Source organism: Gallinula chloropus (assembly GCF_964237585.1).
Source record: "Gallinula chloropus genome assembly, chromosome: 5".
Classification (NCBI taxonomy): Eukaryota; Metazoa; Chordata; class Aves; order Gruiformes; family Rallidae; genus Gallinula; species Gallinula chloropus.
The window spans coordinates 68078383-68100611 of NC_140090.1; the positions used below are offsets into that span (position 1 = coordinate 68078383).

Sequence of the window (22229 nt, forward strand, 5' to 3'; positions counted from 1 at the left end):
AGGGGCGCGGCGCGGCGCCACCGCCCCGCGGCCAGCCCCGCCTCCTCAGCCGGCGCATGCGCCCGAAGGCCCACGCCGGAACGGGCGGGGGAGGGGTGTGGCGCTTCGAGGCTGGGTGATTGACGGAGCGCGGCCACGCGGCGGAGTCCGGGCGCGGGGGGCGTGCGAGGGGGCTGCCGGTAGGGCCGCGCCGCGGGGCGGGTGGGGTGCGCGGCGCAGTGCCGGGCAGTGCCAGGGGACGGGCGTGGTACTGCCGCGGCGGCGGGGTGCAGCGGTGTGGGCAGCGGGCGGGGCGGCACGGCACGGCGCCTCGGGGGGCGCGCGGTATCGCACCGCGGGCAGGGGAGTGCAGGGAGCTGCCCCGGGTAGCGCTGCGGGGGCGGTGCGGTGCCGTGCAAGGTGGGGGGAGAGCGTGGCGGCATCGAGGAGGTGTGTTTGTCAGTGTCCGTGCGGCGCGATGCGGTACGGTGCCGTGGGACAGCCCAGCCTGATGCCAGGGGGGCTGCGGTCGTTGCTGGGGTCTGTGCGGGGCAGGCTCCGGAGGATGCAGTGCCGCAGCGGGTGCGGGCAGCGTCCTGGGAGCGTGCGGGGTGCTGGCGTGCGGGGTGCTGGCGTGAGGTGTGCTGCCGTGCGGGGTGCTGGCGTGCGGGCTGCTGCCGTGCGGGGTGCTGCCGTGCGGGGTGCTGCCGTGCGGGCTGCTGCCGTGCGGTGCCAGCGGGGACTGACAGCGGGGTGGGGGATGCGGCGCCGTGCCGCGTGTGTGTGTGTGTGTGTGCGGGGGGGGTGTGCTCGCAGGGCAGTGCTGCTGGGCCCCGCAGTGCTGTGCGTGCCGCCCCGAGGAGCGGGTGCCAGGTGCTGGGGGTAGGCCACGCGAAGGGGAGCGCCCCATGTAAGCGGGGTGGTGTGGGAAGGAGCTGCCTCGCCGCAGCCTCCTCTGGCTGGCACCAGGGTGCAGGAGGCTGCCGGGCTCGGGGCTGCTGAAAGTCCAACTGTGCTGTTAAATATCAACTCTTACCCAGTTAAGCGCTCCCGTGGCCGTGGCAGGCCCACACCTGACGGTCAAGTGAGGCAGGACCCTCCTGAGCCACCTTCTCCTCCAGCCCAGACCCACGTTGAAATGGCCGCTGTCCCCCTCGGCTTCAACATTGATGCCCCACGATGGGACCAGAGCACTTTCGTGGGGCGCCTGAAGCATTTCTTCAACATCACCGACCCGCGGACTGTGCTGGTGCCGGAGGCGGAGCTGGACCGGGCCAAGGCTCTGGTGGAAAGCTGCAGGTGAGGGGCCAGGGCATGGCTGGGGCAGGTACCTGACCACCTTGATGGGATGTGGGGCTTGGAGGTGGTGGTTCCCCAGTGCTCGCACTGGGATGTCACACCCCTCAGAGACCGTTTTGGGGAGTTTCCCAGGCTTCTCCCAGGAGCCTCAAGCTGGGACAAGTTTCCCCTCGAAGGAGCTGTTTGTTTTCTCCACCTTTCATGTTTGGTGCCTGGGGCTCCCTGCCCCAGCAGGGCCAGGTGCCTGTGGTTCGGCAGGGCACCCCACAACAGGCTCTGGGCTTGCAGGGCCGGGCTGGTGCCGCCGGGAAGCACCCAGGAGCAGCTGCTCTACGCCAAGAAGCTGTATGACTCGGCCTTCCACCCCGACAGTGGTGAGAAGATGAACCTCATTGGGAGGATGTCCTTCCAGGTGCCGGGCGGCATGGCCCTCACTGGCTGCATGCTCCAGTTCTACCGGTGAGCCCCTGGGGATGCTGGTCTGGGGGACAGCTGTGACAGCCCCCAGCCTCTTGAGGCGTCCCCAACAACTGAGGCACAGCTAGCCTGTCTCCTCCAGGGCTAGCTGCTGCCCATGGATCCTGTGCCTGCCTTTGTCCTGTGGCCAAGCCCTGTGTCTCTGTGGCTGTTCCCCAGCACCCAGCCTGCAGTGGAAGCATCATCGATCCTCTCCCAGCCCCTGGCATGGCTTGGGATGGTCTTACTTCACCCTGAGCTCAGCAATTCTTGGAGCTTCTGTAATGATTAATGTGGCTAAGCCCTGTGTGGTTGCTGCTTTTGCTCCATGGACCGTAACAGCCCCCCAAACTGAGGACTGAACATGCCCCCAGGCCAGGCTGTTCCAGTGTCTGCAGCCCATGCTGACAGCCCCCTGCATTCCCCTTCCGAAATGGCAGCTGGGGGGTGAGTGGTTGTGTCCCCAGCACAGAGGACATATGGGATAGACGCTGCCTTTCCCAGTCAATCTTGGTCCCATCCCACCCTGATTTGCTGGACTGGTTTGGCTGTTGATGGTGAGGTCTGGCCTGGATGGGGGAATCTCCCAGCACCGACTGGTCTCTATGTTCCCAGCCCAGCTCCACCCTTCTGCATCCCAAAGTTTGCTTAAAGCCCTGTCTCCTCATATCCCCTCCTGCCCTGTGTCAGTGTCCCTGAGACTTCAGTGGCAGTCCAGGTGCCCTGGTCACCCCAGAGCCATCTCTGTCCCAGTGTGCACCCTCCTTGCTGCTTCCGTTGACAAAAGTTTATCTTGGCCTGGCAGGATGGCTGCCACCCTGCTAAGAGCTGGGTCTCCCACCCCTGGCTGAGTGCCCTGCAGGGCTGGCTCCATCCTGTGCTCTCCAAAGCCCTGCAGCAGAAAGGGCTCCTGGGGTCATTGCCTGGCGCTGCCACTGGCTCATGGCTTTGCTGCAGTGCCTCAGTTTCCCTTGGGAGTCACCATGCTGAGTGTATTGAGGGCATCTTGGCTGTCCTGCTGGCAGGCCTGGCCACAGGCACAGGCTAGAAGTCCCTGATGGCTCTTGGGCACTCTCCTGGTCCTTGCCTCCACAGGACAGTGCCTGCAGTGGTTTTCTGGCAGTGGGTGAACCAGTCCTTCAACGCCATCGTCAACTACACCAACCGCAATGCTGCTTCCCCCATCTCACTGAGGTGAGCATGCCCTCACACAGGATGGGGACCACCCTCTGTGTTGGGACCCCCTGGATGCTCCGTAAAGACTTCCCCCCCCTGCCCCCATGCCACATCTTGGGCACCAAAGGAACAGGATCAAGGCAGAGTTGGTGTTTCTGTTCTCTCCCTTCTTTGGAAATCACTGTCCAGGCAAATCGGGGTGGCTTATGTCACAGCCACTGGAACAGCCCTGGCCACTGCAGTGGGACTCAACCTCTACACCAAGGTATGCCAGGCTGGGGCTGGGTGGGGCAGCTGGCAGCATCCTGCCCTCCTGTGTTGATGCCAGCCTGTCTCCCACAGCGAGCCCCTCCCTTGCTGGCCCGCTGGGTCCCCTTCGCGGCTGTGGCTGCTGCCAACTGTGTCAATATCCCCATGATGCGGCAACAGTAAGTGCCATGTGTGGCCAGGGCGCTCGAGGGACCCAGCTGCCTCCAAAGGCAAGCTGATGGTAGCCAGGTTCCTTGGCTGCCTGGTCACCCTGCTGCAGCTTCCCATCCCAGGGCCTGGAGGGGGTGGGAGGGAGTCGAGCCAGAGTCGGCTTGTTCACAGTGCTGGGTCTCTGGTGGAGGGTGCTGGGTGGGGTGGCTCAGCCTCTGCCCAGAGCAGGGGGGTGATTTTGGGCTGGGGATAGTGATTCTGGGGTCTGGGCTGGAAGATCCCTCAGATGCAAAGGTCTTCTGCATGTAGTCATGGGAGAGCCCCAGTCCACAATGTTCTGATGCTGGGACCCCCCAGACTGGGTCCATGTAGAGACCTGTGTCTGCCACTTGGGGTGCCCCCCAGGAGTTGGGGTGCTGTGCGTAGGTCTGCCCCTGTCTTGGCTGTGGGTCCCAGGCAGATGTTGGCCCTCCAGATGGGTGGACTGGGCTTGCTCCATGCCCTGAAGATACCATTGGCTGAGCTGGGGACTGCAGCATCTCAGGGCAATGGGGTACCCAGAGCTGCTGTGACAGTACAGCACAAGGAACCCCCTTGGCACACTCCATCGCTGTGTCCTCATGCTTCTCTGACTATCCTGGCCCCCACTCACAGCTGCCTGTTTCTTCTAGGGAGCTCATCAATGGGATCACAGTGACAGATGAGGACAACAATGAGCTCGGCCACTCCAGGGTGAGCCTGGGGATGGGTGTCTGCGTCAGGGCATGACATGGTGGGGGCTCATCTGCTGCTTTTGCTTTCAGAGGGCGGCAGTGAAGGGCATCGCGCAGGTTGTGGTTTCCAGGATCACCATGGCAGCACCGGGCATGAGTGAGTGGAAGGCAGGAGGGTGCGGGACTGGACCAGGAGCTCCCCCGGGACCCACCACCTTGTCCTCCCCCAATTCAGTTTTCCCCAGGAAGAAGAGGGAGGGTTACCCTGCATCCCAGATGGCATTTAGTCTCATCTCAGTGATGGAACTGATGTCCCCATCCTGCCATTCCTATCAGAGTCCCCTGAGCCCCAGCCCTCCTCATCCCAACTCACAGCCCATGGGGAATGTGGGGTGCTCCCATGGCAGTTGGGCCCCACAAGGATATCTCTTGCGCTCTCTGGCCCCTTACCCTACAGCCCAGCATCTCCTTGCCCTCATGAGACCCATGCTGCATGCCCAGCAGGAGTGATGGGATGACGAGGAGCATGGACAATGTTGCCTGGGCGATGGATGGATGGGGATCCTGTGCCAGGTCCCTGCTGTGAGCAAACACCCAGTGGCCCCCCGCACAACTCACCACTGCCATGGCCCCTGGGAGGACAGTCCTGCTGGGGCAACCCTGTGTGCTGGCTTGCGGGGGGGGCTGACCTTTTATCTCTGCACCTAGTTATTTTGCCTGTCATCATGGAGCGACTGGAAAAATTCCCCTTCATGCAGGTGAGCCCATGTTTCTCTTGCCACTGTTTTCCAGTCTGGTGGTCCCCCAATTGCTAAAATTCTGGGGATGAAATGTGGGGTTGCAGATCCTGGCTTGCTTTGTCTTCTGAGTCACCAGAACACCAAAGGTCCCTCAGGTGACATGGAGAGGCTGTGGGAGGGTGACAGGGGTTGGTGGCACCTTTGGAGGTGTTGGGCATTCAGCCCTGCTTGAGGGGAGAAGTCTCCTCACCCTGTGAGCAGGACCTGTGCTGAGGCTGTGGACTCATTCCCAGCTCTTCCCTTGCAGCGGATCCGGGTTCTCCATGGGCCTCTGCAGGTGCTGTTCTGCGGGGGCTTGTAAGTATGTCACTGCTTGGGCAGCTGAGGGTGCCTGGAGCATGGCTCTGAGGGGTGATTGAAAAAAGGCCTCTTCACAGGAGGAGACTGCAGAGCTTCTTGCCTTTCAGCCTGGGCTTTCCCCAGTTATCAGGAGTTGTGGGGTGTTGTTGTGGTTTTACCTGGCTGAGAGCTGACATCCATGCAGCTGCCTGCTCTTTAAAGGGAAAGAGGAGGGGGAGAAGTGCGGGGGAGCGGGGGCGTGAAGGGAAGGGAAAAGGAAGGAGCAAATAACCCCAAAACCAAGAAACCAAAAGCCCATGGGTTGGGATAAGGATAGTTCACTAAAATAGCAGAAAGATAAAATATAACAATGCTAACAGGACTTTAGAGCAAAAAATCTATGAAGCTGTTGATACACAATGCAGCTTCTCACCGAACCCACAGCTCAGGCCGTGCCACCCAGAGCCGTCCTGGAACCTGACTGTCCCCCAAAAACCATGTGTCCTGGAGCCACCCCTGCTCCTCCTCCCATCAGCCCCCCATTATACTGAGCAGGACGTAATTGGCATGGAATACTCTCTTTGGCCAGTTTGGGTCACCTGTCCTGGCTTCATCCCCTCCTTTCTCATTAATAGAGAAATATGAAGAGCTGAGAAAGTCCTTGACTGCTTGACCACAACTAAAAACATCAGGGTGTTATCAGCACTGCTTTCATTTTAACTCTCAAACACAGCATTCCATCCGCTGCTACAAAAGAACTTAACTCCATCCTGACCAAAACCCGGACAGGTGTGAAGGGCACCTCTTAGGCTGAGATCCCTGTGGCTGTGGGGCAAATGGGCTGTGATCCCCAACACTAACACTTGGCTTTTCTGTCCCACAGCCTCCTGTTCATGGTGCCAGCAGCCTGTGCCCTGTTCCCGCAGAGATGGTACTTGTCCTACTGTTTTCCCCTCCTGTGTGGGATCTTGGAAGCTGCCTTCTTCCTTAGCTCTTCTCTGTCCATCCTTGGAGAACCATGATGGGCACCAGCCCTTCAACTTGAGGCAGCATCTGCCTGTACATGCTGGTGCCCCAGGCAGCGGGAGAGGGTGTGCCAGCTCTGTACTGAAAGCAGTGGGACCCCCATCCCCATCGGCAGCTCTCTGGCCCCCAAAACTGGGAGCAGTAGATGTCAGGGGTGGGTGGTGGGTCTTGACATGAATCTGCAAGATCCTAGGGTTTGCAGGGGACCTTTAATGGCAATGGCAAGGGAGGGTGGCCTGGTCATAGAGGAGGACTGGTGGGTCTCAGTGTCTGTACCCTTTCCCCACAGCTCCCTGGCGCTGGCTGACCTCGAGCCAGAGCTGCGAGACAGCATCGTGGCCAAGCACGGTGACAAAGTGCCATATGTCTATTTTAACAAGGGACTGTAAGCAGAGACTACCTAGGGAGCTATCACAGCCCTCCAGCCCCCTGCCACCACCAGCCTCACATTCCCTGAGCAGGGCTCAGATGCATGGTCCAGCCAGATCTGGCTCCCAGCGCAGCAGCCTCCCTGCTGCCTCCTTCCCCTGGAGCGGCAGGCTCTGGCTCTGCATGTCCAGCTTGCAGCACTTTGGCTTCTCCTGAGCCTCCCCCTTTCTGCAGCTGGCTGTGTCCTTGCCTTTGAAGTCCTTCTTGCCCTGGGTGATGGCTGCGCTTCCTGTGCCTTCCTCCTGCCCTGCACAGGAGCACCTTACCCAGCCTTCCTGAGCCTCACATGGTTGCTGGCCTTTGCCCTGCGAGGCATCAGGTTCTCCCTTGGAGCTCAGAGCACCGTCCTACCTCTGAAAGCAGGTGTCCTGCCATCAGACCAGGAACCAAAACACGTTGCTGCCTTAAGCCACTGCAGTGGCCTCTTAATCAAGAGCTGGGTTTTGCCTTGGCAGGCAGGAAGGCAGGGGGGTTGGACCTGATGATCTTTTGAGGTCCCTTCCAACCCCTACAATTCTGTGAAGGGACCGGACCTATCCCCTCTGTACTCCAAAGTCCAGGGACCAATGCTTGGACCATGCGTTCCTTGCTCTCAGCTTCAGGTTTTACTCACTTTGCAATTGCCACAATCCAGGAAAGAAATAGCTGATTGTTTTTTATGCTGTGATTTTTGCAATCTGTCCATTCCTCTGAGCACAAGAGTCAGTGATGACCTTTGTCCTGCATTTTGCTGCCCCTATGGTAGGACAAAGGGCCTGCAGCCTTGGGGGACAGTTGACTCTGGTCCCTCTTTGGAGGGGGGGAAGGAGGTGCAGGAGTCAGCCATTGACTGTGGACAGCAAATGGCCCAGAGGATTGACAAATAAACTCTGGTGATTTTTAAAAAAGCAACTGCTGGTTCTTGCTTTTTGCTGGTCTCTGGGTGTCTGCTTCCCTGGGCAGAGCTGGTATGTGGGTCTCATGCTTTAAAAGGGAAAGGTGTGGGTTCTTGTCTGACCAGGCACCAGGGTCAGCACAGGGGATGGGAGGAGGAAGAGCTGCAAGGGCTGGTATGAACCCTGAAACCCTTGGGCTTCCTATATAGCCTTCCCTGAGAGGCTCTTGGGGTTGCAAACAGTCCCAAGAGTAGTGACAAAGGGAGATGACAGTGCTGTGCTTGTGGTGAAGCTCATTCCGTTGGGAGCAGGATGCTATGTCACCCTACAACCATGGGTGCTGTTTGCCTTTGCCTGGCAGATTTGCACAATGCTAACCTGGGTCTGCTGCATGGCATCTCCCACTCACAAAACTGGGGAGCTTCAGTTCACTGCAGCCTCCTGTTTCGAGAGGAGGAATCAGCCCCAGTGCTGTGGCCAGGCTCTGCTTGGTAGTGAACATCCCCTCAGTGGGACAAGCATGTTTCTAACCATCTATATGATGCAACTGCTCCGAGAGCCCTGTGGTCTGGTGGATGATCCATGCTGCTGTAAGGGCAGCAGCATCTCAGCCACCTATCAGAGTGGAGACACAGGGTCTGCACCCAAAGGTCTTTCTGGTGCAGCTCCTACAGAGAGAGTGACCAAACCCGAAACATACTTCTTGAAGGGCCAAGCTGTACCTGCAGAAGGTTTGCTTCTGCCTCAACTGCAACAGGCAGAGGGCAACATCTCCAACCACATGCAGGTACAGCTAGAAAGCTGCATAAGAACTCTGAAATAATTCATAGCTCAGTGGAAAGTGGGAAAATGTGCTCAAATTTGTGTACCTGTTCTCTGGGCATTAATAGATTTCTTGTTAATGAGCAATTAAAAGAAAAGATAAGCACATGAACCAGAATAGATGTCGCTGCTGTTGAGAGTGGGAAGAAACCACGAGGATGTATCTCTGCTCTCTTTTTTTCTTAAGCTCCTTAAGCTGCTCTTGCCCTACACCCAAAACTGCTTTAAGCATTTCTAGAAAGGCACGGCCTGGGCTGTGTTTGGGTACAAATTGCCTCTGGCATGCTTGGGAGCATGGCAATGCCACAGCACCCTAAAACTGCTCTTCCCCTGCATGTCACAGCCATGCTCTTGCTGTTGACCCTGCCTGTGTTTGCAGCATGTGGGGGTCCTGGCAGGAGAGGGGGCTCTGCGGGCAGCAAAGCCAGGGCAGTGCGACTGTGGTGGGAAAGCCTCAGTGGTTTTGTCACTCCTTTGTTCCTGTCCCCAGCCATACCAGAGGGGTGATGGAGCAGGGGGACCCTCTGAAGAGCTATTTCCATTTTGTGCAAGTTCACTCCCAGCCCTTGGGAGCGGGACACAGTGCAGCTCATTGCTTTTGGTCAGAGGAAGAAGGTTACTCTTAGCTCGCAGGATCAGCAAGTTGGCTGGTGCCAATCTCAAGCCAGCCTTCTCCTCTGAGTTTCTAGCAGCGGATTTCCTCTTCATGTTGACGTGGATTTATGCCAGCTGACAGTTTAGCTTGGTGGAGTTTCTAGGTTTTCAGGCTGTAGCTGTAATCTCCCCATGAGGATTCAAGTAATCTTTACAACTCATGTCACTGCTGTTGGGAGATGGTCACTGCAGCTGGTACCTGCTTGTGCTCCCAAAAACCACAGGAACTCCCTAACCTGCCTTGGCCTGGCCACTAAACAGAGAGGTCACAGCCAGGCTGCAGCCTGCACGTCCCTGTGCTGCCAAGGGTGGCTCTGGCCAGCCATGCCTCTGTTTCCCATCGCCGCAACAGGAAGGAAACCTCATTACCGGGAGTCAGAGCCAGACTCATCCCTGTTTGTGAAGAACTGCAAGTGTTAATTGCTCTCCAGCAATGAGTCACACCCGGTCTGGGCTTGTCCCTGCTCCCTGTGCTCACAGCCTTCTCCCTGTTGTGCCTCTAAGTTCCAGGGCTACCTGAGAACAGCAAACAACTGCGTGTGGCCAAAATGTCAGTGCTCCAGCATGCTTATGGCCTCCCCTCAAATGATAATCAGACCAAAGACGCCATGTTGGGCTGCAGCAGTGCCTGGGGAGTGGCTGGGGAGGCGTGGGAGGCTGGGGGTCTCCTCTGAGGCACCACAAGACCCAGAAGGCAGGCTTGGCTCACTGCTCCTCACCGAAAGGCTGGTCAGGCCAGAGCACTGCCTGCCTGGAGAGAGGACCAAACAGGGCACACGTGCAATGGGTTAATACCTCCCGGCCCACGCCAGTGGCAGGCGGGTGAGCTGATCCAACAAGGTTAGGTGTGCCCCAAGTACTGCCCTGATTGAAAAACTCCAGGATAGGAGATAAGCTGCTAGGTTGATTCCCCCCCGCCCCCCTCCCCTGGCACTTCTTAATTATCTGAGCATCTGATAAACCTTGTCATGCCAGTCTGGCATGGAGGCTGCCTGTTGCGCCAGGAATGGCGCCATAGAAAGTCTCTGCTGCAGAAACACGGGCCATATTCCCCAAGCTGTGAATGAACCCAAAGTATTGGTGCCCCCACTTCTCCCAGGGATGCAATTCCAGGCAAGGGACTGCTGTGTGGGGACATGCCAGGCCCTGGCCATGGTGGGAGATTGTCTTATCCATACAGCTTCTGTCTCCTGCTGCGGCTGGCACCAACATTCAGCTGCCTGCCAGGTGCTGCCGCCGCTGTTTTAGCACCCTCTCTATGTCAAGTTCCCCAGTGCAAACCAGGCCCGGGTGGGCTGTTTGGGTTTGGGGCCCCGTGGGTGCACTGGGGAGGAGGCCAGGCAGGGATCCCCGTAGCCAGGTGTGACCAGGCAAAGGGGGGTTGCGCGCCTGGCTGCCACTGGGGTGTGAGGGAGACTGTAGCAGGATAGAGGGTGATTGCGCACCCCCCCGCCCCGTTTTGCAGTGTCCGGGTCTGACCCCGGCAGCGCATTGCACTGGGGTTGCAGGGCCAGGGGGCGGCCCACCCCGCCTCTCCGGCCAGTTCCGACACTCACAATATGGCAGCCCGGCCCCCACGCCAGGCACCCTCCCCGGTGCGCCACACTCAAGATGGCAGCTCCCTGCGGGCAGGCCCCGCCCCTCCCGGTTCTGCCCTAAGCGACAGCGCGCTGATCCAATGACGAGCTAAACAGTGCGCCGTCCGCCCAATAGGCGATCGGTTGGGGCGGGGCGGGGCGCGGGGTGCCCCTCGGCTCCCGTCCCGGGCCGCAGTCGGGCTGGGGAGGCGGGGAGCGGGGGGTGGGGGGGATGGCGAGGAGGTTTCGTGCCGCCATGGCTTTGCTGCTGTTCCAGGCCCTGTCCGAGGGGCTGCCCGTCAGCGTGGAGCCTGCCCAGGTAAGGGCTGCCCAGGAGGGACCGCCTGGGGTGGGTCTGGGGTCGCGCTGTGCTGTGGGGGGCTGTGTCCTTGGGGCGGGAGCCGGCTGTGGGGGGCGCGCAGGCCTGGAGGGGCAGCGGTGTGAGCCGGGGGGCTGTGTCCTCCGGGGCCAGGGGGGTGGCCTTTGGGGTAGGGGGTCAGTCAGGGCTGGCAGGAGTGGGAGCGGGCGCATGGGGTGCGTGGACCTCTTGGGCTGGTGGAGGGGACTTCGGGGGCATGCTCGAGTTTGAGGACACCCCACCATCCCCCTTGGCTTAAGTAAAGCTGTAGGAGATGCGGACACCGGAGTTCAGGGGTGTTTGTGTGTCGTGGGGATGGAGAGGGGTCGTAGGGATCTAGGCATGGGTGGCAGTGCCTCTCGGTGGTGCTCTGCACGGCAGAGCGGCTGCAGGACCGGGAAGAAAGGTGTGTGATGGTGTTGGACGAGATCATGGAAGAGGTGGCTATAGTGAGGGCAGAAGGCTTGAGCTGGCAGGTGCACAGGGGCCTGAGGATGGAGGCACGTGTGTCTTTTGTTGGTGGTGACAAGGAGGGAAGGTGGCCTGTGAGGGGACTGGGTTGGAGGAGGTTTGGGATGTGCTGAAGGGTGGCGCTGGGGCAGCTGGCCGGAGGAGTTGGGCCGGTAGGGAAATGGGATCTGTGTGGTGCTGCACGGGCCAGGTGAGCTGGTCTTGCCGTGGCAGGAACTGTGCTGGGCAGGTTCAGTCCAAGACTCTATGCAGAGGGAAGGAAGAGAGAGTGTGTTTCACCCGGTGTGGGGGGAACTTGGCCTTGTCTTTGTAGGCTCTCACCACCTGCATACTGCCTTCTTCATACCTGCAAAGGGTTTTAATTAAGTTGATTGTCTTCTTCATCTCTTTACTCTGTTTCCTGTCTATGCTGCAGTGTGTGCTGTTCAGATCTCTAGTGATGTTCTTGGGTCACCCTGTGTCGACACCTGTAAACCTCTCCTACTGTGATCTGTATGCACAGTGTCAGTCGGAGAGGACTGTACTAGGCCAAGCAACACGTGCACAACCTGGATCTTATTGTCCACGGAGTCAAGATGTCTTTTTTCACCCGATGTGGAACGTAGATCGAATACGATGACTTCTGATTTGATGTGGTGTGTTACTTACAAGGTGCAGATTGTAGTTTGCATTTGTTGAAGGTCTGAGCCAGTGAGATGCTGCTCTGTCACTGTGGGTTGCGTGGTGCTTAATGTCACAGGTGTGCAGATGGGGAGTGTCCCTTCTGGAAGGGGTCCATTGAAATACTGCCCAAGGCTTCTGCAGGAGGAGGAGGTGAGGATTTTGTCTGTGACTACAGATGTTATCCCCTTTTTGAATTCCCTTCTTTAAAGGGTGCTGAGAGCACCAGGTTTACTTTACAAGCTGTGTAATTCCCCGTTGGTAGTGCCATCCCAAATGTCCTTCAGTTGCACTGAGGCTAAGGTTTGCCTGTTGCTGCCCTAGGGAGCCAGGTGCGGGATTGTGGTGAACTGTGCTTTTTCCACATTGTCTCAACTGGCTTTAAGGGATGCAATACCTCCGTTTCATCTGCAAGCTGAAGTACATAAACTAAGCATATGTCAGCACATCTTGGGGCCATTTTGCTCTCTGGTTGTTGTGGTATTTCCAGCTGTGAGCAGTGGTCAGGTGGTAGGACTATCTGTACAGAAGCTGTGAAAGTCTTCGACCCTGTACATGCTAATAAAAATACCATACCTGCTTTGAAGGGTGTGAAAGACACTTCCTGCCTCATACAGCTTATACCCAAGGAGCTGGTAGAAGAAAGGAATAGGAAGTAGAGAAGGAGGAAAGGAAGAAGGAAAAAGGAGGAGGGTGTGTGGAAGCAATTATACAGCTAGGTCGCTTGTGGAATAGTTGCATACGTGACTTGTGGATATTCTCTCCAGTCAGTGCACCAGAAATAATCCTAAAATAACGTCTTGAGTGGTACAATACATGAGAGTGGGGGAGAAGAGCTTTGGCAGCCTGTGTTTTCTTTAGAGCACTTAGATGTGGATGCATCTTTTACTCATTTTCTTTTCATAGTTTGTCTATATAAAACTCCTGTGGTTTATTTTAGATCTTAAATGTAGACTCTGTCTGTCAAAAGGCTGGTATAATCTCACTGCATACTAGAGATTGACAGCTACCCACTCAGAAATGACAGTGGTAATGCAGGAACTTGAAAGTGAGTATGCAACAAAACTTTGTCTGCTTTGGTGTTGCCTTAGAGCCCCATTTCCTCAGAGCTGCCAAGCGTGTGGAGAAGAGGTCCAGTGGGGCAGTGCTGGGCTTGCAAGGTCTCTGCACTGAGGTTTCCTGCATTTCTAGGTGAAACCCTGACAGCATTTGTCTCTTGTCCTCTCCAGATTGTTGCTGCCCTTGCTGCTTCTTCTGACTGCTGCCTGGTTCCATCTACCTTGCAGCCATTTGCCATGCCCTGCTTGCCCCTGCTGCTGGAGAGCTTGTTGTTTGGGGTCCCTGCCTCCTCGCCTGTAAACTGTCCCGCAGACCTGGTGGTCTAAGGCTGGGAGGTGCTGCAGGAAATATGTCCTCTAAATAATTCAGGAGGTGGAGCTGTACTGCCTAGCCACACTGAACAAACATTCCCGAGAACACCCTGTACTCTGCAGGAGGGTCTGATTTTTCAGGTTAAAATAAGTCCAGGCTGCCCAGGATCTTCAAAGACCTTTCTTTTAACTAGGACTTGTTTGGGGTGGTGGATGGAGGGGAGAAGGAAGATAATTAGCTCATTGCCATCCTGAGTCCAAGTTGTTTAACTGCCTCTGTGACTACTGATTGCAGTTTCACTTGTAATCAGAGCACAAGCCCCTGTTAGCTGGAGTTGAGGCATTTATCAGTAGATTGCGGGCAGAAATTTTGCAATTATGTTATAAAATCAGGATAAATGTTACAGGAAGAAGAAATCCAGCCATGGTCTGTTGCTACGGTAGATGTGTAGCCTTCACTGCACACTTTATCTGGTCACTCCCCTCTCGGTTTGAGGGAGAAGGAAATAAGAAATTAATATCTTTTAAAAAGAGCTTGATCAAAACTGTAATGAAAAACCTAGTAGCTTGTCTCTATGGGGCAGAGTAAAGGTTATTTGACCGCCTTAACTATCTGTCTGCTTCCCACGCCTGCAGCTTAATTATCACATAGTTTTCTCAACTGTTGTTTTCTTTAAAAACAAGAGATTTAAGTGAATGTTAACTATGTGACAAGTCTGTGGAATCTGTCTTTCTCTAATAAGGTGTTTTTGAGCCAAATTCTGACAGAAGCGTGCTCTTCCTAAAGACTGATTTCACCCCAAATTAAAGACTTTGCTTGAAGTACTGTGACTTGAGGGATGATTCATGGTATGCGACAAAGAGGACAGATCTTTGCTTAAAGGAAGAACTCAGCATGACTGTTCCTGTGGCTAACACCCCCATAACACAGAGTTTCTGTCCAAGACTGTGTGCTCTAGCTGTGACCACAGCTCTGATTGCACCAGTGTGGAGCTACCACTCCTCATCCAAGAGTTTAGCTGCATTTGGGCCCTCTCAGAGCATCACTTCAGGTAGTTTGTGAACTGAATAGCCAAGTTTCAGTTTTCCTCGGGTAAGAGAGGCTCATTTAATCTGTAATTTTAAGAAAACTGTTTTGATTAAGGGAAGGGTATTTAGTTGCAACTGCACTTTTTCCTCCTAAAATGCGCTGGGGTCCTTCAGGAGGAGAGCTGCTTGTGTAATTGTGGGATAAATTTTGTCTGCAGTGACATCTTGGTGACTCTTGGTTTTTGGCTTGCTAATTTCCACAGTTTTGGCAGGAGGCAGCAGAGATCAAAGTACGTCCTGTACTTGTTCAGAGCAGGAACCTCTAAATAACTGTGCGGATTGGATTAAGGACCGCTCATGCTGTGATGATTATACCACCCTGAGCTCCGGTGTGTCCTTTGTATAGCCTGTGTTTGCGTGTTGCCCTCACTATTGCAGACGATGCTGTCAGAATTTCTCTCTGCATCTCTGCAGCCCTGCAGCCGATGGGAAGTCTGGCCCAGAGGTGTCCGATGCATCCTGGGGAGTGAATGGGACCCATCATTGCCTTTCTGAGAATTTCCCTCTACATCTTAATTAACAAAGACGTAGCACTCTGTTAAGAATAAACTTGGGCAGCTTTTGCGGGGCTGTGCAGTGCTGCAGGGGAACTGGGAAAGTTTCATCTGCCAGGAGGGCTGTATGGGTACAGTCGGGGATTTTTCCATCCTCGCAGCCTGGCGAGCCAGGCAGGGTCAGGCCAGGTCAGCCTTGCCCAGCCAGCGGCACATCCAGTACCGGCTGTCCCCGAGCGGTGGCTCTGCTGGGCGCAGTGCTGCTGGGCAGCAGGGATCCTGCCCTGAGTACTGGTACTGCCATCAGCCCTTCCAGTTAGATGGGGATGGGTGTGTTCAGTGTGTGGCCACATTTCAGCAGCGGTAACTCAACTCTGGCTAAAACAACCCAGCGACCCCTCGCTTTGATTCCTAGAAGTGCCGCTTCCCTAAGTGCCTGAAGCAATCGCTCTCCTGTGGGAACTTTCTGTGGGGATGGTGCTCTGTTCCATAGCTCTGTCAGCCTCCCTTGACCCAGTATTGTGCTGAAGTTCACCTTTGTCTTGTCTTTCTGTGGTATTAGAAAGGTGTTAATGTAGGTAACAGATTGTGTTTCTTCATAGTCTCAAAACACAGGGACATCTTCTGAGGTAGTGAGCAGTGTCTTTAGTAAATGCAAACTGCCCACCTTTTATTTTTCCTCTTTCCCGCCCCCCCTTTAAGTCATTTTAGAAGGACTGGCAGGATTGAATAGCAGGTGTTAGTTTGTGGCAAAAAACTAGTGATCTTCTAGCCTACTTCCATTCAGTGTTGCCTGCTGTGCCCTTTGGTCGAGGCTGTGCCTGTGCAAACGTCTCCTTGCCGGGCAAGTCCTGCAGTTTTAGTAATGCTGAGCTACACATGGCCTTTTGTTCTGTCCCCTGGCAACATGCATATGTGGTACTGGGTTTGGGGATGTTCCTCTAATCTGAGCTGTCCTGTTTTACAGGGAACAGGGTAAGAATTTGCCCTTTCTGGTTAGCTGCACAGGAATCTTCTTAGCTTATTAATGCATTTAACCGGTGGCTTTATGGCTGTACACGCTCCTGTCTTGCATTTGTTTCAGGGGGTTCATGAATTCAAGATGACTGGGCAAGCTGCTCTTGCCAGGGTTGTGCTGCTGCTTTTGCAACATGGGAGAAAGAACTTGGCGTGTTGGGGTATCTCAAAAGCAGTCTCTGAGGCAGGGCCGGTGACAGTCTCAGCAGGGCCATTAGTCATGTCAGGGTAGAGATGCTTGTTGCACGTTGCAGGACAACCTGATTGCACCAGGTTTTGGTCTGTGCTTCTGAGTCAAAAGAAAGTGTGGGATGGTACTCCTGGATGGCTTCACGGAGAGATGCTGATGGGGAAGTCAGGTCCCTCCCTCCCCTTGCTGTCTTGTGTGATTAGAAAACCCACAGCTAAGAAGATAGGCTTTGAGATGCCAACACCTGGCTGATTTGGCAGCAGAGCTCTGACAGTCGATTGCCTGCATGGCTGAGCCTGTGAACAGCGCACGTAACAAACACGCCTGAAATAACAGCTGGCTGGAGGGAACAGGCTTGCCAAGCAGGAACTGCGTGCCCATACCTTGCCTGTGACAAGAGTGTGTTGGTGTGGCAGTCACAAATGATCCTTTCCCATGATTTCACAGGTACTGACTGCAAAGGAAGGCTGAAGGGGCTGCAGAGACCTGCTGTTTATCTGCTTGGAACTTGATTCTTCTCTAATGATGTGATTATCAGTAGGGTCACTGCCCCCAGTATTATTTTTAGATGACAACCACAGCCTCTGCAAAGGCTTGTGAAACTGTAACGCAGCGCTCTGCACGAGGGGCTTGCGGGGTGCGAAGCGAGGTGCTGCTGGCAGACTGATGCAGCAGGCCCAACCATTTAATGCCAGTGTGGCCCATGCTCCCTGGCATGCTGTGCCCTGAACACCACCTGCAAACAGATTTTCTTTTGTGTGGAGTCAGCTTGTGGTGTTTCTGGTTTGCAGCTGCATTCTCCACTGCGCCAGTGTCCATCCACCCGGCATTGCCTGAGGTTGGTCCAAACCAGCAAGAGAAAAAAGCATGAGAGAGCTGGGTTGTGCAGGAGATGGAGATGCAGTTACCTGACTCTTCCTTCCTCCCAAGCACTTTTACACCACCATGTTGTAAAACAAACACTGACAGTGTACTGAGAACACTTTGCTAGCAAGTCACTGCTTCAGCATGGAAGAAATCCTCAGTGCATCAGGGGACAGAGCTTTTGCCATTTAAAAGGCCACCAGTGTCTTGCTGATATGGGTTGCAGGCGTGTAGGTGGGTATGGAGAGCAGCTGCCAGCACTGACAAGCTGCAGGCTTCTGGGTTTAGGGAAGAAGGGAGAACAGGGATCTTTGATATTCTCGTGGCAGTTCAAGACCTCAGGATCCTGAGTGTGGTCCTTAGGACTAGCAGAGGAAAGAGTGGCCTCAAGAAAGGAAAGATCTCCTATCAGTAGGGAAAAGGATTTTCTCTACTCCTTCCTCTTTAATCTTCTGTATTACTATGAGGTGGAAGTTTGTTACTACTTTTGATGATGTGTTTTAATTTCATCTCTGGCTCTGGTGTGCGCAAGGCAGTGTTAGAAATTTCAGAGACAACATGAGCAGAGGTCCATGAGGTTTTTTGGTGTGGTTTTTGGTTTTGGGTTTTTTTTTGGGGGTGGCGTTAGTGTTTTGGTTTTGGTTGTGAGTGGGGGTGGGGTTTTTTGAGATCTGGGAGGCGTTATGATCAAAGCAAAAATTATCTGTATCTTGGGCTCTACTTGAGGCTGAGGGAACTTGTCAAGATACTGATTTGCCAAAAGTCATGGAGTTAGACAGAGAATGGCTTTAGCAGTAAAATGGATTTTGTTAATGCAAAGAAGACAGTTCACAGAAGGAGGTGAGCTTTATGCAGTTATCAGTGCCTGGCTCCCCATTAATTAATGCTGAAGCCACTGGACAACTTACAAACAAATTTGATAGGAAGAGACCTCAAAGATGCATAAGATTTGAGCAGAATTCCTGAAAACAAATAGGCACAGAGTGACCTAAAAAAAAAAAGCAACCCCAAAACACAACAGGGAAGCATCACTGAGTGAGAAGGTACAGTTACAAGCTTATTAAGCACTAGGAAATTTGTGAGTCCATGACTGACTGACATGATATATGCCTGAGCTTCTGGAAGAGCTTCAGTTGGAGCTCACAGTTTGCCAGCCTGCAAAGCCAGTCAGCCTTGTGGAACAGACTGATGGGAGGTCAGCTTTGCAGAGCTCCAGTGGTTACAGAACTACTTCTATTTCTCTTTTTTTTTTTTTTTTGTCTCCTGCCAGCTGAACAGCAAATTGAAGGGGAAAGGGCTGATGAGCTTTAGAGACAATTATGAAGAGTGTATTTTGCCAGGAATCTACCGGCCATATTCAGCTTTCCCTGTGTTAAGGTGTCGAGGATTGGCTGTTGCAAGTGGGGAGGAAACTCCAATGTTAATGGCATGCTGGCAGACATTGCAGGGGCTTTTTAGTGAGCAGAACTGATTCACTCTTCTCTCAAGTCCCAGCACACAGATATGACCAGTGGGTAAAGTACTGTTGTACACAAGAAACTTTTTTTTTTTTAAACCTAATATAGAGCTGGAGCTTGTAATCAAGTCAGTCTGGGAAAATGCTGTCAGTCAAACAACGGTGTAATTGTGGCAGCCACACCAGAAGCCTGATAGGGAAGGAGTGCAAAATATGCAGAAATGCTCGTCTTTGCCAAGCTTTGTATTCCTGACTCTGTAATAGGCTTTTTATTTGTTAATACTGCATCAGTAGTTGCATGGGGTTTTTTTTTCCAAAACCTCTTTCTCTGTGTGGGACCCACTTTAAATCCCAGGTAGTGGGTGATGGCCAGCAGGAAGCCACAGGACCAGCACATCTTCTCCCTCCAGTTCTGTTGCATAAAGTATCCCCCATGGCTGTGGTCAGAAAATGGGTCCCAGGGAGCTAGCAACCTGCTGCAAACCCACCTTTCAAGCTCTCTGGCTGAGCTAAGCAAGAATGGGGACTGACTGGTGTGGAATGAAAGGGTTAAACAGTGTCTGGGATCAGTCTGAGCCAGGAGGTAGGGGAAGGGCTGGAGGAGGTGATGGGCATTGTGCAGAGGTGGTGTAAAGACTGAACAAAACCTTTTAAGAAGGCAGTTGTGATACTGGGCTGACTTAATCTCATCCTGAGTATCGACTGTATTGGTAAAATTACCAAAAAGTGCTTCCCATCCCCACATACTTCTTGGGGGGAGGAAAGACTGTTTGCCAGAGACAGTCTGAAAGACCTTGGAAAGCATTTAACACAGCTACCTGAATGCATGTGAAGGTCACGACTCACGGCTGGGTCTCGTGTGATGAATTCCTCCTTTCCTTACACTGTTTGTTCCCTTGCAGACTGCTTTTCAAGCAGTGAGTGCTGAAGAGGAGGGTGAGGAGGGTTGCAGGTGTATTGTGTTGTCTTCAAATTACCTTGCTGTTTTGACTTCTGTCTTTTTAGACGAGCCAAACTTCACAAACCGCTCGCATTTGATTCTCCAATCTCCTGTGATCTAAAGCTCGGATAAGGCAGACTTGCAGACATCTGTCATTGCTGATTGTCTCCATTTACTGACACTGACCACTTGGACTCCCACAAAGGCCATCTTAAATTGCAGTGTCAAAAATAAGAATTCTTAATTTATTTTCCTCTCCGTTTCCTAGCTGTATTGTTTTCTATCTGTCTTCATTGTTTTGCTCATTTTTCCTACCCATCTTATTAGGGAATTTTTGCATCTCACGTAGATGATAATTAAATATCACTCTCATGCTTGTGGCTCATTGCTTTACCAAGTTTCTTGCTTTTCTGCTCTGTCCTTGTATCGCTCTGTTTTCCGGATATGTGATCATATTAAGCCATCACAGAGCAGTTAGGCTGTGGAAACAAGAGTTAGGACCCATTCTGTACTCTTAGATCCACCCCTTGACTATGAAGTCTGAGGGTCGTCCTGGCATTTTAAAAGATGATTCAGAAGGTCTGAAGTGATTTTACTCTTCACAGTATTACTTTCCATTCTGAAAGCTGTAGTCTGCTGTCTCTACATGGGCTAGCTGAAGAAGCAGCCCTCCTCTATTTTCAGCATGCTGTGTATTTATTGAGAAGCATTGTGCCAGGAAAACTTTAGATTAAGGGACCAGTTATTACTGTGCTGGTGTGTAACTTCAGAGTGATAGGAAGTGTGAGAGGCTTGCTGAATTCCTTGCCTGGATGAAGCCCAGGCAAATCTTTTTTTGACACCAGCCTTTAACAGGGCAGATGATCTTTAGGGAACAGAAAGAATAGCACTGATGCTTTCTTGTCTGCATCGTGTTATCTAGCAGTGCATAACCAAAAGTCTTCTCTCTATGATCCTACTCTAAAATATTTTAGAAATAAAACTGAGGGATTAAATATATTCAGTGTGTACTAATAAAACTGGACTGAATTTGTGTATGTAAGCAGTGAATGCTTGGGCTTTGGCTTGAGAATACAGAGATCTGCAGGGGAGGAAAACAGCACTAGGGGAGATGTTTCCAGTGGCCTGGTTGGGTCCTGTGCCACTTGCATCTTGACCTTCTGGAACCGAACAATGGAGGGTGACTTTGTGTCTGTGAAACTTCGGAGTCCTTCCTTTGACACACAGGTACTTTTTGCAGGAACTCACCAGTTCTGATCCAGATTTACCACATGATACTAAGAAAGTAATTCCATATTTCATACCTAAAAGGGGGGCATTAAAATAGTGAAAGTACTGTGAACTGTGGAGGTTTTTTTGTATCAAAATGCTGGGAGATTGTGTGGTACTAGGTATATAAATACTGGGTAATTTCCCTCTCCAGCTGGGGGTCTGGGTGAGAGTCTTCAGGTCTAAATTATTAATTGTTAACCAAGAAACTCCAGGGTTTTTTCTGCAAGGTTTCAGTCCAAAGGTTTTCAACGCCCTCAAGTAATATGGTCAAACTTTACCTAATTGTTGAGATACAGTTTTATTGTTCTTGGCTTCTTCTGTACTTGAGTGGGGACTGTTCTCTTTGTCTGGAAAGCATTACTGTAAATAATCAACATGTGAAGACATAGAGGATCAAGCTTTTGTGCACCTCACAAATTGCATGTGCTGTGAAAATGAATAATCCAAGTGAAAACTCTTCCTCCTTCTCATATCCCCCCTACTCCCATCAGGGGAGTTGGAACTAGATGATTTTTAAGGTTCCTTCCAACCCAAACTGTTCTGTGGTTCTCTGATCTCTTAGTTAATTGGCTCTGTAGTGAAGTCAGGAAGTTGAACTTACTGTATCATGTTCCCCCTTGAAAGCAACATCACGCAGAGATGCAGACTGGGGACTAAACCACCAGGTGCAGGGAGCAGAGCTGTGAGATGAGCGAACTTGCTGCAGTGCAAACGCAGGATCTGAAAAGGGGGTACAGAACCCAAACTGGCAGCCTGAACTGTTTTGATGGCTGTGTTTTGGTTTGAAAAATCCTCAGATGCTTAGAACAGGGTAGTCTTGTCTCTAGACCTTTGGAAGGTGTACCAAAATCTTTATGGTGGCCTACATGAACCACAAGAGCCTGTTGTGCATGCCTTGGAGAGTGAAGGTGAGAGGGAGCCTGGAGCAGGTCCTGTCTATTGTGGGACCATGTTGGGGTGGGCAGGCAGAGTAAGTGGCTTTCAAGTGCCCCTGAGATGTGGATGTCAGTGCACAATCTTGGCTTGCTTTCTTTGGCAATAGGGAACTTGACTGCCCGGCAACGGAGCTGCTGGGAAGGCTCAGACATCTGTTTTAAGTTTGTTACAGGATGGAATACTTTCTATAATACCCAACCTTTCTACAAAGACACTTCAGGTCATCTTACTCTAAGCATGACATTTTATATTTGACCACTAAAAAGACATCCTCCATTTCCAAACAAGCACGTCTCTTGCATCTATCTCCAGCTATTTTTACATTGCACCTTTCATTTAGGTGATGAACCCTCTAGTTTGAATTCCTAATTTTTCAGTCCTAACCTGCCTCCATCCCAAAGTACTTGGGCTTTCCATACAGATAATCCTCATGTCCTCCTGCAAAGAGGGAGCAGGGTACTTCTGCGTGGGTGGTGGGTGTTCATCCTTGCATTTGTTGTTCTCATTTAAGTGAGAGCTTGTTCAGCTTGTGTCAATAACACCTTTGATCCTCTTATTTAAATGAGGCAGTGGGTGTCCTGCAGAAAGACCTCTTTAAAGTGCCTTG

General features: G+C 53.0%; 2 protein-coding genes across 2 annotated transcripts in view; both read left to right on the top strand.

Moving 5' to 3' along the window:
• Positions 1 to 1117: 1117 nt before the first annotated feature.
• On the top strand, positions 1118 to 7460 carry SFXN2 (sideroflexin 2; the record flags this gene model as incomplete). Its single annotated transcript, XM_084265442.1, has 11 exons — positions 1118 to 1278; positions 1567 to 1737; positions 2830 to 2928; positions 3100 to 3175; positions 3253 to 3338; positions 4002 to 4062; positions 4134 to 4200; positions 4752 to 4801; positions 5091 to 5140; positions 6006 to 6053; positions 6438 to 7460. The coding sequence occupies 11 exons, from the start codon at positions 1118 to 1120 to the stop codon at positions 6535 to 6537; spliced, it is 969 nt and encodes a 322-aa protein (XP_084121568.1). The 3' UTR covers positions 6538 to 7460.
• Positions 7461 to 10737: 3277 nt separating this feature from the next.
• WBP1L (WW domain binding protein 1 like) overlaps positions 10738 to 22229 on the top strand; it is a gene marked incomplete at its 5' end in the record, with an annotated part of 58598 nt that continues 47106 nt past the window's right edge. The window contains one exon of the mRNA XM_084265352.1: positions 10738 to 10824. Within this exon, the coding sequence (XP_084121478.1) occupies positions 10738 to 10824 (87 nt within the window). The remainder of the gene's footprint in view (positions 10825 to 22229) is intronic.